Source organism: Haliotis rufescens, unplaced genomic scaffold (genome assembly GCF_023055435.1).
Source record: "Haliotis rufescens isolate VD_foot unplaced genomic scaffold, xgHalRufe1.0.p SCAF_3, whole genome shotgun sequence".
NCBI classification, from domain to species: domain Eukaryota; kingdom Metazoa; phylum Mollusca; class Gastropoda; order Lepetellida; family Haliotidae; genus Haliotis; species Haliotis rufescens.
The window spans coordinates 66,311,799-66,329,821 of record NW_025964001.1 but is presented as its reverse complement, the minus strand read 5'-3'; the positions used below and the strand labels follow the sequence as shown (position 1 = coordinate 66,329,821).

The 18,023-nt window shown below is 39.8% G+C and overlaps 1 protein-coding gene across 1 annotated transcript; it reads left to right on the top strand.

Annotated features, from left to right (window-relative positions):
* Positions 1-110: 110 nt before the first annotated feature.
* Positions 111-18,023, top strand: LOC124151485 (zinc transporter ZIP9-A-like). Its single transcript, XM_046523973.2, has 7 exons — positions 111-285; positions 8,804-8,906; positions 10,018-10,239; positions 13,858-13,935; positions 16,180-16,265; positions 16,809-16,943; positions 17,307-18,023. The coding sequence occupies exons 1-7, from the start codon at positions 190-192 to the stop codon at positions 17,550-17,552; spliced, it is 966 nt and encodes a 321-aa protein (XP_046379929.1). The 5' UTR covers positions 111-189; the 3' UTR covers positions 17,553-18,023.

Here is an 18,023-nt window from a genome sequence, read left to right as displayed (position 1 = left end):
ATTTAACGACTTTTACATTATTTTCAATACGAAATATGCTAAAAGTTATTGAAAATAATTCGTTAATTAAAAAAATACCTTCCATTTTGCGCCACCTGACGGGAGTCGGCGTCATCAAAACATGGTCGTACGTGGTAGGACAGCTGTTTGAGTGTCATTTGGAGCTATTGAATATTGAACTGCACGATCATGGACGAATTATGGACTTTGGTATTACTGTCACTGGCAATGTTGGTGGGCTGTTATCTTGCTGGCATAATTCCACTAGCGTTCACATTTTCAGAGGTTTGTATGCTTTGATTTAGATTTCGAAGTTGAAGGAGTTAATCATGTTTCTGAGTCAGATAGGCCTGGTGATATATTGTATGTCTTGGTGTCATCACGTCATTTAAACATGAAGACTATATAGAGTGTGTGAAAATATGTAGTTATTCTTCTTACGAGTCAACATTCTGGCTGCTCCATTGATCTGTTGTATTGTCATTGGTATACATGACAACAAACATTCAAGTTTTTAGTCACGTTGACATTGATAGATCTATATCATAGGGACCTATGTTGGAGATGTATGATCTTCTGTATTATAAATTATGCAAGACAGCAATATTATCCTTTTCAGAGTCACTGCCTCATCTTCTACAAATTGAAAATATTATTGATGACAAGACACAACATGGATGATCAATTTCTTTATTTTAGTTGAGCTGATGTTTCTGTTCAATTATGAAGCAAGTTCTCAAGCAATGTCGCTACACTTGTAATAATGTGTTGATCATCTGTCCTATCCTGTCATCAGACTCGATTATAAACAGACCACCATCATATAGCTGGAATATTGCTGTTTGCAGCATTAAACAACAAATGAATAAACAAACAAACCTTGCCAGCATGAAACTATCCTGGGATAATGAGCCTGATAAACCAACACCCTACCACAGGACTGACCTCGGGTGCTTTCCCGAATCATTCACCAAGTCAACAGCAATCGATTGTGTACCTTTATGCCTATGCACAATAGCCATTTTTGCCACGAAACTTGATTAAAATTGTACTTAGTTTCTTTAGATTACATTGGATTTATTTGTTAAAAGAGATAGCTAACCCATACCCTACCTCACAACTCAAGGATCGTAAGATTTGTAACATGTAAATACGTCTGAGGTTACTAGTCATGAGGTGAACCATCCCTTGCGTTAAAATTGATTCGATTTGTGCCCCTGATCGTTAGTACTGTAATAAAATGGGTATCATATCACTTGAGTACCTTAATTAAAAACATGAAACGATTTGCAAAATATCTGATGATGCCAAGCTGACAGTACAAATGCTTGGCAAATGGACTGGGTGCCGCAAATGCAAATGAAATTGGAAGCAAATACAAGTGTTATGTGAGATGGAGTCTGATTGGCCAATAGGAGGGACATAGAAGGGACGTAACTCGTAATAGCCACTGGTGGCGCTAAAATCAAGCCTGGAAATTCCAGCCTCGTTCGTCAAGGGTGGAAACTGGACTTTTATAGTCGGTTAACTTCCTTGCCACGGGAAGATGTTTGTGATGAGGAAATGATGAGTGAATTAAACAGTAACCACCCCTTGCAAGAAGATTCAGAAGAACGTGGGTGTGCAACTTGCAAGGTGCCTCAACTCATTGTGCAGAGTTGCCTCCCTTAGGCATGCCATTGTTCCATGATCATTTTTCAAATTGATGATTATGATCAGTGGATAGTTGTCAGCACCACACCTGTGATCATGGTTTCTTCCAAAGTGGTAAAAGACCTGCATCACAAGAGGTTTCCTCTCACATCCATCTGACTGTGTCAATATTTGATATAACCATTATAACTGACAATGAAATACTGTGGCATACAACACAACACGACCCGTGAAGATCCAGGGTAGAATAGGTCTTCAGCAACCCATGCTTGCCGTAAAAAGCGACTATGCCTGTCGTAAGAGGCAACTAACGGGATCGGGTGGTCAGGCTCACTGACTTGGTTTGAAGCATGTCATTGATCCCAATTGCGTGGATCAATGCTCATGATATCAATCACTGGATTGTCTGGTCCAGACTTGATTATTTACAGACTGCCGTCTTATAGCTGGAATATTGCTGAGTGTGGCGTAAAAAACAAATCAACCAACCTAACTACGCAGACCAATGCTCATGATGTCAATCACTGGATTGTCTGGTCCAGACTTCATTATTTACAGACCGCCGTCATATAGCTGGAATATGCTGAGTACAGTGTTAAACAACAAACACAACTCACTCCTGGAATCTTTTGTAGACAGGAATAGGTGTGAAATTATTGTCTTTGAAAGTGGAAAGGCATGGTTTTTTTATGAAATTAAATATACTTTGATAATAAGACAATCTTGAAGAAATTGAGTGTGTACACTGAAAACAAAATATTTCTCTATCTTAGTATGCAAAACATCAATTAGGAACAATTCAAGAATGACCTACACTGTACATGTCTCCTTTTCAAGGTTATTTAAAAACATGAATATCCTGAAATCTTTGTAAACAAAGAAGACTCATGACGTTTTCTACTTGCACAACAGGATGCATATGTGGTAAACACGTGGTAAATATGCAGGAAAATGTTGTATCCTAAAAAAATATACCAGGTAATATATCTTCAGTGTGTTCCCGAGTCTAGTCACATTTATTAATATAAAGTTTATAATACCACTAGAATCTACTGAAAATGATATCCTGACACTTTGGGGCAAATAAGACCAAGAAGTGTCACCAAAATGTGCTGAATTTGATGGAATGTTTGAAAATGGTGGCAGTGAAAACATGTTTATTTTCAAAATCTTGAATTTGAAAGTTTTGATTACCGATCAAGGAATTATCTAATTAACAAGATTATTTTTTTCTGTGGTTTGAGGAATATTTTCATTTTTAAGTCCAGATAACTGGAACAACACAGCAAATTAAACTTATATTTGAAATATCATTGATTGAATGAGACAATAAAAATGTCAAATGTTGATATAATTTGGTTCTAATAAGTAACAGAAATTATATCTTGTTGCATAAATTTATCTGTGAATCCTATTGTATTACCGGTATATGTTGTTGAGGCAAACCCATCCGTCACACCTGTCATTGTCTGGAGTTACGGGATGAGGCTCTGTGTGTGTAACACATGGAAAAAGTGACGTGTCACAACACATTATGCTCCGTTTCATGTTTTCGTACAACTAGCTTGTGTAAGTTTGATTTTTCATACTTGCCAGTATGGCTACGACCATAATTCAGATTAATAATAAGTTGTTGTTTGGATTGTGTGTATATATATATGCCCCTAATCATTGTGTTTAAGGAACTGACCATCATTTGGAAGCCCCAACCCTGAATCCAATATCTTGTCGAGTTCCACCATAGCTGTTATTACTGTAGACTGTGTCTTGCAGAGCTCCATATAACTTTTTGAGCAATTGAGTTTTTACTCTAGGGTTTCCATTGTGATTGGGTTATTACATTTTTTATTTGGGTAACCAATATTTTTTCACTCATCTATTCATCATTCTATTGTTTTTTTCCCCAAGTTGGTGAATATTTTAAGATGTGAAAAAAATGAACTAATGTTTTAGATGTGTGTAACTGTTCTAAATATATTGGTTTGGCGTAGAAATTAAATTAGTTCATAATTGTGTTTCGGAAATTAGCTCCTTTGTACACAAGCTGAAAAAGCTTCATTGGGTATTTACGCGTGCTGTTTTTATACATTTGAGTTTTTCATGTAATGCATGCGTTTCTGTACGCATATTAATTGAAAGTAATTGGGTTTTGAATATATATTTTTTTGTTGGGGGGGATATTTTACGCAAATATGCAGCTTATCTGTAGCTCTTGTCTTAGTAGTCACTAGTTTATACCATTAACATACATTTATTTGTGCTTCACTGTAGATAAACCTGTCATCTTCATTTCACTTTTTCTGACATTCTTCAAATGAATGTTTTCAAAAAAAAATTACTAAAAGAAATAAACCTGACCTTCCTACGATGTATTTGGATGGGCTGAAATTACGGTGCATACCTCGACAACCCCAGGCACACCCCCTCGCTCCCTTGAATAATGACTTGAGATTTGCCAACTATTCATATTGTAGCTAGTTGTACAGAAGGTAGTATCTTTCTAGGGTTGTAAACTGTGTATCCCTGGGAGACAAATTGGGAAAAGAAATAGTCTTATTACCGGTTTGTCAAAAATGGGATTTTTTATAAAGTTCTTATTTTCTTATATTTAGAGGTATTTTAACATTATATTTTGTGATTGCATTCATTGAAATAATATTAAACCTAGCAATAAAAGCTGTTGCTCTTTGTTGGGCCTGTTATCAGTGAAATCCAGATTGCCGCTACAGAGCCGTACATTTAGTTGTTGACATGAATTGGGAAATTTTTAATTTCAATTTGGGAATTTTTTGGTAACATTTGCTGCAGTTTTGGGCCAGAATATCGGCCTTTGAGCGGGTCTAGATATATTGCTGCAGAGTAGGTAGTTTCCTGTCATACAAGTTTATGTCACTGTTAGTATGGCGGAAAGCTGTCAGGGTGATGCAGGAAGAGATGACGCCATCTGCAGTGGGAACACCTGCTGTGTTGATAATCCCCTTGTATGGTTAATCTGGGATTAGCAGGCTAAACCTTGAGGAACTTGACACAGCTGTGCTGGAGATAGTGTACCATACTTCCTCTAATAGATGCCAGATTGCCAATACAGGCCGGCCTCTAATTTGCGCCTGGCTTTATGCTCTGTCCAAAATATAGAAGCTGGACCTCTGTTAGATGCTGGGACTCTAATACTTAATAATGACTGTTTCTTGTGAATGTACTCTTGGTATGACTAGATTTGGGGAGGTAGTGAGTTACCACTACTTAACAGGCCTGTCGGTTAGCCGTTAAAGCGTTTGCTCGTCACGCTGAAGACCCAGGTTCAATTCCCGACATGGGTACAATGTGTGAAGCCCATTTCTGGTGTCCCCCGCCGTGATATTGCTGGAATATTGCTAAAAGCGGCGTAAAACCATACTCACTCACTCATTACTTAACATTTAACAGAACAGACACAGGGCCTGTAACAGATGCCAGGTCAACGGCTTTCTTGAAATTATTGGATATCCGGTTGTCTATTAGAGGAAATACAGTATTTTGATTTTATTGCACCTTTTTTTTTTTTGAATGTGTTTACTGCCTCTATGAAAAATAAATCATCTGATTTGGGAGGAAAGGAAGTGATGCAGGTCTTTATACTTTGGTAAAACCCACAAGGCTGGGTGGTGCTGACAAACCTAGAAACATAATTGGGGCAAATTTGGATTTGAACCAATGATTCTGGGGTTTTGGTGTGCCCAATGGGGGCTTTGCTCAGTATTGGGCCACTGGTGCCCCTTCTTACACCTTAGCTGTATAGTGAGTGAGTGAGTGAGTTGGGTTTAACGCAGCTTTTAACATTATTCCAGTTATATCGCGGCGTGCCAGCTTAATGTGTGAGGAAAGCCTGAAGTGATGCAGGTCTCAGACGTTTACCACTTCGGTGAAACCAACGAGCATGGGTATGGTGCTGACAAACCTAGAAACATAATCAGGGTGAATCGGGATTCGAACCCACAATCATAGGTTTCTGGCGTGTCCAGGGGACGCAACTCTGCACAGCGTATCGCTGCGCCTTAGACGACTGGGCCGCCCGTGCCCCCCCTTAGCTGTATAAATACACTCAGTATGTCTTATAGATTTGTAATCCAAGGACATGTTTAATCTTCTTACCCAGTTCTATGTTGCTTCAAGATCTGAGGACATTACTATTATTAATCAGGTTCTTAATGAGAAGTGTGAGGGTCCAACCGTTGGCGCCTTCATGTGAGACCAACACCTGAAGTTTCCATATTCATGCCAGTTTGATATGTGTAAAATTAAAAAAACACCAACTAAATATACCTAAAACATATCATGTATAACACCATCTAAACCTCCTGATTTTACTGTCCGAGATATCAACATGATCAAGTTACTCTGCCCATGGAATTTTCATTAACTCTACAATTAGCCTCCACTGATTGACATGGCATCACATCCATGCCAGGTCAACGACACAACACCGACATCACCGAATCTCCCCACTTTAGACTATTAAGAACTGCTAAAGTCATGAAAATGTCCCCGTGACATTTGTCTCAAACAAATTTTGTTTATGTCAAACTTATAATTCTTCCTTACCATGAAGCGGTTTAACTTAAACAGTCGTAATAAGCCTTTTTTTTGTAAGAGTCTGGGATTTAATCATGTTGACAATGGGGAATTAATATTTAAGTAGAATGTGTTATTTTTTCTTATGTTTGTTTGTCCTTGTTTATCTAGTTTCTATATCATGTTACTTTTGGCATCCAAACCCATCTTCCCAAGGCAAGGTAGTTAATTGACTTTAAAAGTCCAGTTTCCACCCTTGCTGAACTAGGCTGGTATTATGGACTTACAGTTTGGCTGGACTAACGAGTCTATGCATAGTCCAATCAAAATCGCAGAACGAAATCGAAATCCGCTTCATAAACTGTCATGCAGATTTCGGTCGATTGCAGGATTTGCAAAGCATGTGCACCGCCAACTCGTTGTCAACAGATATTTTACGAATCTTTTCATGTTTTTAATCAAGGTGCTCACAAGATTTGATGCACTTCACGATGTAAGACCCATTTTATCACAATATAGATCTTGATTATCACTGAGATCATCCTGACTGGGCCATTTCGTTTTAAACTAATGCAAGTGATACGAGAGGTAGAATCTGATTGGTCCATAGGAGAGGCATGGAAGGGACATAATCCGTAATATCCACTGGTGACGCTATAATCGGGCCCAGGAATTCCAGCCTAGGTCGGCAAGGGTGGAAACTGGACTTTTGTAGTCAGTTAACTCTCTTTCCTCAGGAAGGTGTCAATACCAGGCACTTGTGCATACTGAACGCACATAAAACCCTGTATCATATATACTGGTAAATGTTGCACGATATTGTCCATGGTTCGATGATAAGATTTTGTGTGTTCATTGTTTTTTTTAAAAATCTGATTGGGTCTAAGAATGTCAGACCTGGATATATGGGTCTAAGAATAGGAAACCTGGATATATGGGTCTAAGAATAGGAGACCTGGATATATTGGTCTGAGACTATAAGACCAGGATATATGGGTTTAAGAATATCAGACCTGGATATATGGGTCTAAGAATAGGAGACCTGGATATATGGGTCTAAGAATAGGAGACCAGGATATATGGGTCTAAGAATAGGAGACCTGGATATATGGGTCTAAGAATAGGAGACCTGGATATATGGGTCTAAGAATAGGAGACCCTAATATATGGGTCTTAGAATAGGAGACCTGAATATATGGGTCTAAGAATAGGAGACCTGGATATATGGGTCTACAGATATCAGACCTGGATATATGGGTCTAAGAATAGGAGACCTGGATATATATCGGTCTAAGAATAGAAGACCAGGATATATGGGTCTATTATTATTAGACCTAGATATATGGGTCTATGAATAGGAGACCTGGATATATGTATCACAACATTTACAAGATGCGGATAATTTTAGAATCTGTTTCTCAGACATCACAAACCCTAGATAACAATAGATGAATCTTAAGGTACAAGGACTTTAAAACTTAATTGTGTGTGCCGTCGGCACTCTGATACAAGGAATATGAGCCTTGTTTGTCTGTGCAGTCTGCATTCTGATATAAGGACTATTAGCCCGTATTTGTGTTTGTTTGTGTATCTCTAAGCCAGTCTTTGTGTATCTCTAAGCCAGTGTTTGTGTATCTCTAAGCCTGTGTTTGTGTATCTCTAAGCCTGTGTTTGTGTATCTCTAAGTCTGTGTTCGTGTATCTCTAAGCCAGTGTTTGTGTATCTCTAAGCCTGTGTTTGTGTATCTCTAAGCCAGTGTTTGTTTGTGTATCTCTAAGCCTGTGTTTGTGTATCTCTAAGCCTGTGTTTGTGTATCTCTAAGTCTGTGTTCGTGTATCTCTAAGCCAGTGTTTGTGTATCTCTAAGCCTGTGTTTGTGTATCTCTAAGCCTGTGTTTGTGTATCTCTAAGTCTGTGTTCATGTATCTCTAAGCCTGTGTTTGTGTATCTCTAAGTTTGTGTATCTCTAAGCCTGTGTTTGTTTGTGTATCTCTAAGTCTGTGTTTGTGTATCTCTAAGCCAGTGTTTGTGTATCTCTAAGTTTGTGTATCTCTAAGCCTGTGTTTGTGTATCTCTAAGCCTGTGTTTGTGTATCTCTAAGCCTGTGTTTGTGCATCTCTAAGCCTGTGTTTGTGCATCTCTAAGCCTGTGTTTGTGTATCTCTAAGTCTGTGTTTGTTTGTGTATCTCTAAGTCTGTGTTTGTGTATCTCTAAGCCTGTGTTTGTGCATCTCTAAGCCTGTGTTTGTGTATCTCTAAGCCAGTGTTTGTGTATCTCTAAGCCTGTGTTTGTGTATCTCTAAGCCTGTGTTTGTGTATCTCTAAGTCTGTGTTTGTGTATCTCTAAGTTTGTGTATCTCTAAGTCTGTGTTTGTTTGTGTATCTCTAAGTCTGTGTTTGTGTATCTCTAAGCCTGTGTTTGTGCATCTCTAAGCCTGTGTTTGTGTATCTCTAAGCCTGTGTTTGTGTATCTCTAAGTTTGTGTATCTCTAAGCCTGTGTTTGTGTATCTCAAAGCCTGTGTTTGTGTATCTCTAAGCCAGTGTTTGTGTATCTCTAAGCCTGTGTTTGTGTATCTCAAAGCCTGTGTTGTGTGTTCCAGGAGAAGCTGAAGCTGGTGACGGTGCTGGGGGCAGGGCTGCTGGTGGGGACCGCCCTGGCTGTCATCATCCCTGAGGGAGTCCACGCCATGTACACCTCAGGAGGTCAGTTGACGCATGTGACACATCCTCGATAAACCAGGGAATACACCTCCATGCTACTTAACTGGACCCATTCGCTACCATAGCCTCGTTTAGGAGGTGACATCACCAACGTCTCAGACTTTCTAACACTTGTGACTGTAACTTGATTGGACAGTAATTTTTAGCATTGCATATTTATAATCGAATTTGAATTTGTCGTTAAAGAAGTTATGTCAAAATCTCTGTCAGTCTTATCAGTAATTTTCTTGGATTTTGTCTTGCTGATGACTGTATTCTAGTAAGGCAGCTATTTTTAGCATTGAACCTATGATGGCAAATGGGTCCAGGGTATTTATGGTAATAGAAGGGAGGTATAATACCCTGGCTCGTCGAGGATGATTTTGAGACTGGAACATAATTACTTTAGAGATCAGCTGAACAATTTCAGAGCTTAATGGCTTGTTTATGGGATGTGCTGTACCAGCAGTTAGTTCAGCATGTTCTGACTGATGAGGCCACATATACTCCAGGAACCGGCAAACCCCACTGTATACTAGAATTCCTGTTTAACTCATTGGTGTAAGAAAACATGATACTCTTTAACACATGAAAAATATAATCTTCAGTGGGGTTCATCGAAATCATAGTTGCAAGTATTACCCTCAAGGGTAGAAAGAAACAGTTACCAGTAACAACATTCCGATGTTTGCTCATGTGAATTTTGGCTATTATCAATGCTGATTGGTCAGTTGTTGCAATATGACATTACGTTATTGTTGATAACTGAGATTTGACTTCATCAGAGCGATAGGGTTTCTCAGTGAAATTTCTGTGTGTGGTTGAATTTCATATATTTTCTGATCTTATAGCAACATATGGCTTAATTAGGAACATAGGAATTACAAATTGTCTGTCACATATGAATGAGAACCTCACCAAAGCTTCATGGCCTTCACTATTCATTCGTCTAATTGTGTAGGGGGCTGTCGGGTAGCCTAGTGGCGTAAGTGTTGGCTCGTCACGCCAAAGGCCTGGGTTCGATTCCCCACATGGGTGTAATGTGTGAATCTTTTATTTCATGTCCTTCATAGAATGTTTTACCTATTAACGAAACTATAACATGTCCCTTCAGAACCCCATCTACATGCTCACAATGAGGTCAAGGCCATTGACGCATCAGACGCCCACAAGGAGCCCCAGCATGGGGAAGGGGAGGCAGGGCACGACCATCACCATGACCACCAGCATGACATGTCAGAGGAACACTCGAGGATCGGCATAAGTCTGGTGACTGGCTTCATCTTCATGCTCCTGGTGGATCAGATCGGAGGCTCTCACATGCATGGAGCACCAGGTAGGTGTTTCACATTGTGTGCTGGTGGATCAGATCGGAGGCTCTCACATGCATGGAGCATCAGGTAGGTGCTTCACATTGCGTGTAGGTGCTTCAAATTGCGTGTAGGTGGATCAGATCGGAGGCTCTCACATGCATGGAGCACCAGGTAGGTGTTTCACATTGCGTGCTGGTGGATCAGATCGGAGGCTCTCACATGCATGGAGCATCAGGTAGGTGCTTCACATTGCGTGTAGGTGCTTCAAATTGCGTGTAGGTGGATCAGATCGGAGGCTCTCACATGCATGGAGCACCAGGTAGGTGTTTCACATTGCGTGCTGGTGGATCAGATCTGAGGCTCTCACATGCATGGAGCATCAGATAGGTGCTTCACATTGCGTGAAGGTGCTTCACATTGCGTGCTGGTGGATCAGATTGGATGCTCTCACATGCATGGAGCATCAGGTAGGTGCTTCACATTGCGTGTAGCTGCTTCACATTGCGTGTAGCTGCTTCACATTGCATGCTGGTGGATCAGATCGGATGCTCTCACATGCATGGAGCATGAGGTAGGTGCTTCACATTGCGGTAGGTGCTTCACATTGCGTGTAGGTGCTTCACATTGTGTGCTGGTGGATCAGATCGTAGGCTCTCACATGCATGGAGCATGAGGTAGGTGCTTCACATTGGGTGTAGGTGCTTCACATTGCGTGTAGGTGTAGGGAATTTGGTGTTTATTTACAGGCCAGTCACCTGTGCTCACAAAAATGTATACAAAGTGCATTGTAATATTTGACTCATGATATTGTATAACAGCATTGCGTGCCACTGACTACTATTTGTGAATATTTCTTAATTCTAAGTTTTTTTCATAAACCTTCATCATGACCTTGAAAATTTTAGTATTATGAAAATCAATTGTAGAGATTATTGTTCTGATGGGTGTTAGTATTATGAATATTATTCAGAAGGAATCAAAAACTATCCCTAACAGCAGGTGTGTATGAGACAGCTAGGTTGTTAGCACATCAGTGAATCGTGTAGCTGCCTGCTGCAGTAACAGCTGGCTCCACTCCTGCTGCCACGGTATCTCCCACGACAGACACAGGCAGGGGTCATCAGCTGTGTGTATTGTGTACAGAGCTTCAGATAGGATAAATACACAATATACATCACCATTACCCAACCAGGAGATAAACATTCTGTGTTTACAACGTAGGGGAGGCGAAATGGGGTTTAACGTTGCGTCCAAGATTATCGCACTTATATAGCGACATGCATGCACGTGTATGTGTGGCTGCTTGTACTAGTCCGGACTGATGGAACCCGAACCTTCCGTTCTCCGGGCGGACGCTCTACCACTAGACCAAAGAGGGTTTTCAATGCAGAGCTAGGTTACCAATCGTTATTTAAATATGCCTGCCGTCAATGTCCGTAAATGAAGAACTCTTCTAAAAATATTTCCTTCCGTCATGAAGCCATCAAATCGGCTGTTTCAATGAGAGGGGGTTTATTGTGATTTGATAACCAGTAAAACTTATCAAGTATTTTCCAAATTTATGGTAGAATTAGTTTTTGAATTGTTTGTGTACAAAAACTCAAACATTTAAAAAACAACTCTGCATAATTACCCAATGTAACCTTTTCAACTTGCACACCTGTATTCTTTTCAACATTTAGTTACTGATCGAATGCTGGCGTCACATATATGAACTCTACAGCAGTTGATAATAAAGACTGGCTTGTTTGACAACGGTATAAGGATCTATACCGAAACGTCACCTTTACAGTATTAAAGTTGTTATCCATAAATTGTGTCTGCTTTGTCATCCGTCAACTTCTAAGTAATGCCTGTCAAACAATGCAGTTAATAATGTATGAAAAAGGCGCTACATAATTTACTTCCTACTTTTTGCTAATGAGACATGTGTATCGCTGTTGTGAGTTTATGCGACATGTTGCACACTTGGAGAAGTACACACACAGATGCAAATAAGAAGTCATCTTAAACAGTATTTTAAGCGGAATTAAGGAAAATGTTTGCTCGGTGGTGTAAAAATACACAACGGACTGGCCCCAAGAAAGTAAAACTATACTGAATACACAAAGAAATCTAGCAATACCCAATGTGGATGACAGCACGTGGGTAAATACTCAATGGCTGTGTTTTATTTATCTGGAGCCCTGTGGTAATAGGAATATACACTGGAATATATATAGTTTAAATCTTGAAAATTGAAATTACTGTATCCAACATAATAAGCGCTCCGCTCTAATAAGCGCCCACGGCGATATTTGTTAATATATTGGCTAGTGAACAATCCCAATTAGCACCCTTTCCGATTGATCAATGTACACAAGACTTATTTATTCGTGTATAATACCCACTTGTGTGTTTTATGCACCCTTATTTAAGGGAAAATTAAATTCTGGAAAAATACTTTAGTATAAAAAAAACATTTCAGGCTGTCAGCAAAAACCGCGAAATGTATCTTTCAACTCTGTTTTTTTCCCACCAAAATACTATTCTAATAAGAGCCCCCTATTTAAAATTTTGAGAGCGCCCTGGGTGCTTATTACGTCAAATACGGTACTTTTAAAAAAGGAAAATCTCATTTACAATTTGTTTCATCCTGTTGTTTGGTCTTGCTGGGATATTTTGGCAAGCATAGGTACAAGGAATATCAGCTTTCTTTATTTGTAGAAAAGGCTTGTTTATAAAAACCAAAGTATTTAATCAGGTCTCCATGAGGGCTCTGACAGGTACTAGAGTACTTGAGCACACATGTTTAGATCGGTTCAAGTCCGACATCAAGAATTGCAGTACCTTACCAGGGGAGGTAACTCACATCTTCATTTCTCTAACAGATATGGTTGAGAAGTGGTACAGCAGGGTTTTAGTTGACTAACAATAGTAGGGGTCCAGGGATCCTTTATAATTAATTTTAAGGGTCCTTGCAGGCAATATGAGGTCCTATAAAGTAATGTAATGGTGTGTACCATTCATTTTGATATTTATGTTAGAGCCTGGAATGAATCAATGATCATGTGGTCAGTGGTCATGATTGATGGTTGAAATGACACATGCCCATAACTGCTTTTGATGCAGAGTAGGTACAAATAATATTATTGCATGTCCCCTGGGACGAAGTATATTCTTTTTCTGCATCCATTTTCAACTACTGCGCGTACTGAACACACATTTGTGTATCAGGTTTTGTGATGAGACTCCCCACTTCAGAACAGATGAAGATGTCTGCAGATGTCACCTGTTGGGGTGCCAGAGTTGTTTGCATATGCTGCATCCGACTAAAATAAATTGTGACCCGTGAAGATCTGGGGTAGAATAGGTCTTCAGCAACCCATGATTGTCGTAAGAGGCAACTAACGGGATCAGGTGGTCAGGCCTGCTGACTTGGTTGATGCATGTCATTGTATCCCAATTGTGGGGATCGATGCTCATGATGTCAATCACTGATTGTCTGGTCCAGACTCGATTATTTACAGATCACTTTTATACAGCTGGAATATTGCTGAGTGCGGCGTTAAACAACAAACAACAAATAAACAACCAAACAAATAAAATAAATTGCCTAGCTGTTTGTAGCTGAAGCTGTATGTTTGTGTTTCCGTTGTCAGATGCTGAGAATGGTCAGGGCCAGATCCAGAACCGGAACAAGATCACAGCCACCGTGGGATTGGTGGTCCATGCAGCAGGTAACTGAACTCACACACTGAGTTGTTAGGTTTTATCCCCCACCTGGAAGGGGGATACAGGAATGGGTGCTGTCTGTCCAGCCTTCAGCCTGTCCGTCACGTTTCGTTTCCGGAGCAGAATTTAAAAACCATGAGACATATCCTTAACCAAACATGCCATATAGATAGGTCGTGTGATGAACTGCTGCCTTTCTATAGTTTGTGATTTGGGGGAAAAAATATTTTTCTAGTTCCTGTGGCAACGACTTTGACTTTGACTGAAGTGCTCCTTTCCGGAGCAGATCTTGAAAACCGTACAATATTTCTTCACCAAACTTGGTACATAGATAGGTCTGGTGGTAAACTGATGCCTTTTGATAGTTGGGGATTTTTGAAAAATTTATCTTTTGGGTTTCCATAGCAACAACTTTGACTAAAAATTGGAGCAGATCTTGAAAACTATACAAGATATCTTGCCTTGCACACAGCCAGACATGTCATATTGGCAGGGGATATGAGTATTTCATGCTTGTTGTTTTTAACATATTTAATTCACAACAGTGAATTGGATTGGGTGCAAGTTGGATGACAAAGTACTGAATCTTTTGTAAAACAATAAACAGCCATGAATATTCATTGGTTTTCAATCACTGATAATTCTGCATTGCCTTTCAATAATGATATGTGACAGACATTTGTTTACAACTATGTCATTTAAAGTAGTTCATAACTCATTGCATTGGAAGGCATACAGTTTACTTAAAAAACGTAATAACTGAGTTTTCACATGATTCAGAAAAGAACACTTTGAATCGATATTTGTACCCATTCTGTATACATCATAATATACTCATCGGCAAAAGAAACGTGAATACCATACATGTTGGTTAATTTATGAAGAATTACTCATATTCAAGAGATGTTAGTTTGGCTCTTTGCACAAATGAACATACTGGTGTATTATGTGAATTGACGCTCATGAATGCATGACATGTGACGTCACAGGTCCAGATGCACCATTTGTCTTGTGCTGGATTAGCGTGTAAAGTTTGGAAATCACGTGAATATCATGATAAGAATAAGGACACTGTGGTAACACTTGACAGATTTTCAGTGTTGTCATTAATTGGTACACATTGGAAACATCTCTTCTTATTAACGTACATTGTTCTCTGTATGTTTCTATGGTTCACGTTTCTTTTGGCGGTGAGTATATTTGGCTTGTCACATACTGCCTGGGTTGAGAGATACTGTAAATCTTGAAATCAATGCATCTCCAAATGAATGCGACTACTGACCCTTAGCCATAATGCGACTCAATATGATTTAGGGCTGGGACGAATCCAAATTTACTACCCGGGTACCCGACCCCCTATTACCCGACCCAACCCGGGTACCCACTGCAAGTCTCAAGAGTTAGGAACAAAATGTCTGATTGGTAATTGTTTTACCGCAGCCCTGGCTAAAACTGTTTAGATACATGTATCAAACAATCAGATCATGCGTACACTGAAGTTGACTGAAGCTTTATCTTTACTCAAGCATATACAAGTCAAAAGGAATGAGTCCATCGTCAGAAAGAAATGCGAACATTAGCGACTTGTAGTGTAACCACTGAGCTATAGTGAGTTTTTGTCATTAAACAATATATCACGTGACTAACCATGGGTCTGGGTAGTCCTGTGGCTATCCGGGTCCTACTCAGGACCCACCCGACCTGAGTACCCGTGTTACCTGTCCCAGCCCTAATATGACTGCGACCCCTCCCAAACCCCAGTGGAATTATATATAGAGAAAATGGCTTCTGTCAGGTTAATCCAACAATACCTAAATCCAATCAAACAGCAAATAGCACCGCTTATTAGCGTTGAGTAGAGTACTTCCTCTAAAACAATACATCTGTTGTTTCCTAAAAACAACAGATAATTTGTGTGTTTATTCTGTTATCTTGGAATTAAGAAATTTCAAAGGGAAAAAAATAATTGAAGCAAATCAAGTTAAATTTTTCATCTCCAATGTTGGGATAAAAATAACTTGACTAAATATGTAATCAATGCGAGCTAAGACCACTCGCAGTTTTCTCATTTAATCCATGTTGTGTTAATTTCAAGATTTACAGTATTAGAGGTGTACAGTAGGTGTGTATGAGTCGGGGTCTAGATGTAGCATGTGAACGAGTCACAAGGAGGCTGAGATTAACCCAGATTCAGTGCACTTGCCACTGTCACATGTGAGACGATGATGTTTGAACTCTGACCTTCCCAGCTGACGGCGTGGCCCTTGGTGCTGCCATCACTTTGGCCGAAGCTCACATCACCATGATCGTCTTCATCGCCATCATGCTGCACAAGGTGAGAATGCGTTTAGATGCCTGACATCGAAGGCTGCGTATGTTAATTGTTAATATGATCATAGAAATATTTTAGTTAATAATGCTTGTGTTAACAGTGACTGATTTAGAGTTGTGATGGTTGTTGTCATGACATCTGGTGAGGTGAAATGGGGTTTAACATCGCGTCCAAGATTATTGCACTTATATAGCGCATGCACATGTCCGTGCTTGTACTAGTCCGGACTGATGCCGATTTTATAGTGCTAGTCCACTGAGATACCATGCTGTAGTTTAACATGACTCAGACACAGTATACTGACTCTGAGCTGACCAGTCCTTGTTTTAGTCCCTTAATGCCAAGTTCCAGGCAGGGTAACAACAAGTACCATTTTTTAACGTCAATTGGTATGTCGCAGCTGGGGATTGAACCCCGTACCTTCAGTAAATACTGCTGAGGTGTAGGTATCCAGTCAGCTTATCATGTGTAAGCAGTACTATAAGACTTTGATACTCAGAGTCGTCAATCTAGTAATTTAGAAGATAATGTGTTTCTGTTTTTCAGGCTCCAGCTGCATTTGGTCTTGTGTCTTTTCTCCTTCACGAGAACTTTGACCGACCACGCATCCGGCGCCATCTTCTGGCCTTCTCAGTTGCAGCGCCCCTGTTGTCTGTCATAACATTCTTCGGTCTAAGTCAGGTAACAGGAACTGTTATGCTTTGCTGTGCTAGGTCACTGTTATTTAAGAAACTATTGTGATGAAATAGAGTTCAGATTTACCAAAACAGACTTGTTGTTGTCAAACATGTCAATTACCGAAGACAAAAAGCAATTTTTCTGTAATATCTCAAATGCCCACAAAGTAATCCATTCTTAAATGTGTCATTGTTCACCAGTGGTGTGAAATATGTTGATTTCTTTCAAGTTTTATTTACATATTTGCTTAAAGTTACTTCAACAATATGATAATTGATCAATATTTAGTTAGCCATTATCAAGATCGATGATCTATGTCGATATCCATCCCTAGTTCTAAGTCATCACTTTCTTTTTTTCTTTTAGCAAAGTAAAGAGCAGTTGTCTGACATGCACACGACGGGAATCGCCATGCTGTTTAGCGCAGGGACGTTTTTATATGTGGCAACTGTCCACGTGTTGCCGGAAATCCAAACAGAGCATACCCGGACAACTGCCCCCGACGGCACCGTCATCGTCCGGGAACACAAAGGCTTCAGAAAAATCGAGCTATTAGCCCTGGTCGTGGGCTCCTTGATTCCCGTGGCGTTAGCCCTGGGTCATAAACATTGAGGGACACAGGCGGTGTTGAAGGGTACCAAACTTGAAGAGAATAGCACCTCCTTTGTTTTAGTTTTGCTAAGTCATTTGGAGGAGTTAGAATATCTCCTTCTATTTGTGCCACTAAGACCTAGAGAGAGGAAATGAAAATCACTTCCATTGTATAGTCTCGCTAAGTCAACGGAGGAGTTGTTTCATTGTGTTATTCTTACTAAGGCATGGAGAAGATTTTTTTCTGTGAAAGTCATTGGAAAGTCATTGGCTGTGAGAAGGCTATTTCAGGTTAAATGTGGGAAAGGTGGTATCGATGTGCAGAGTTGTGTCCCTTAGACATGCAAGTATCCGCTGATGGTAGTTTGAATCATAGATTCACCTTGATATGAATCCTTGGTATCTTAAGCTCGGGTTTTCTTCGTACATAAAGCGAACATGCTGTTATAGAAATGGTGTTCAGAACAGCATTAAATCCGACACTCTCTCTCA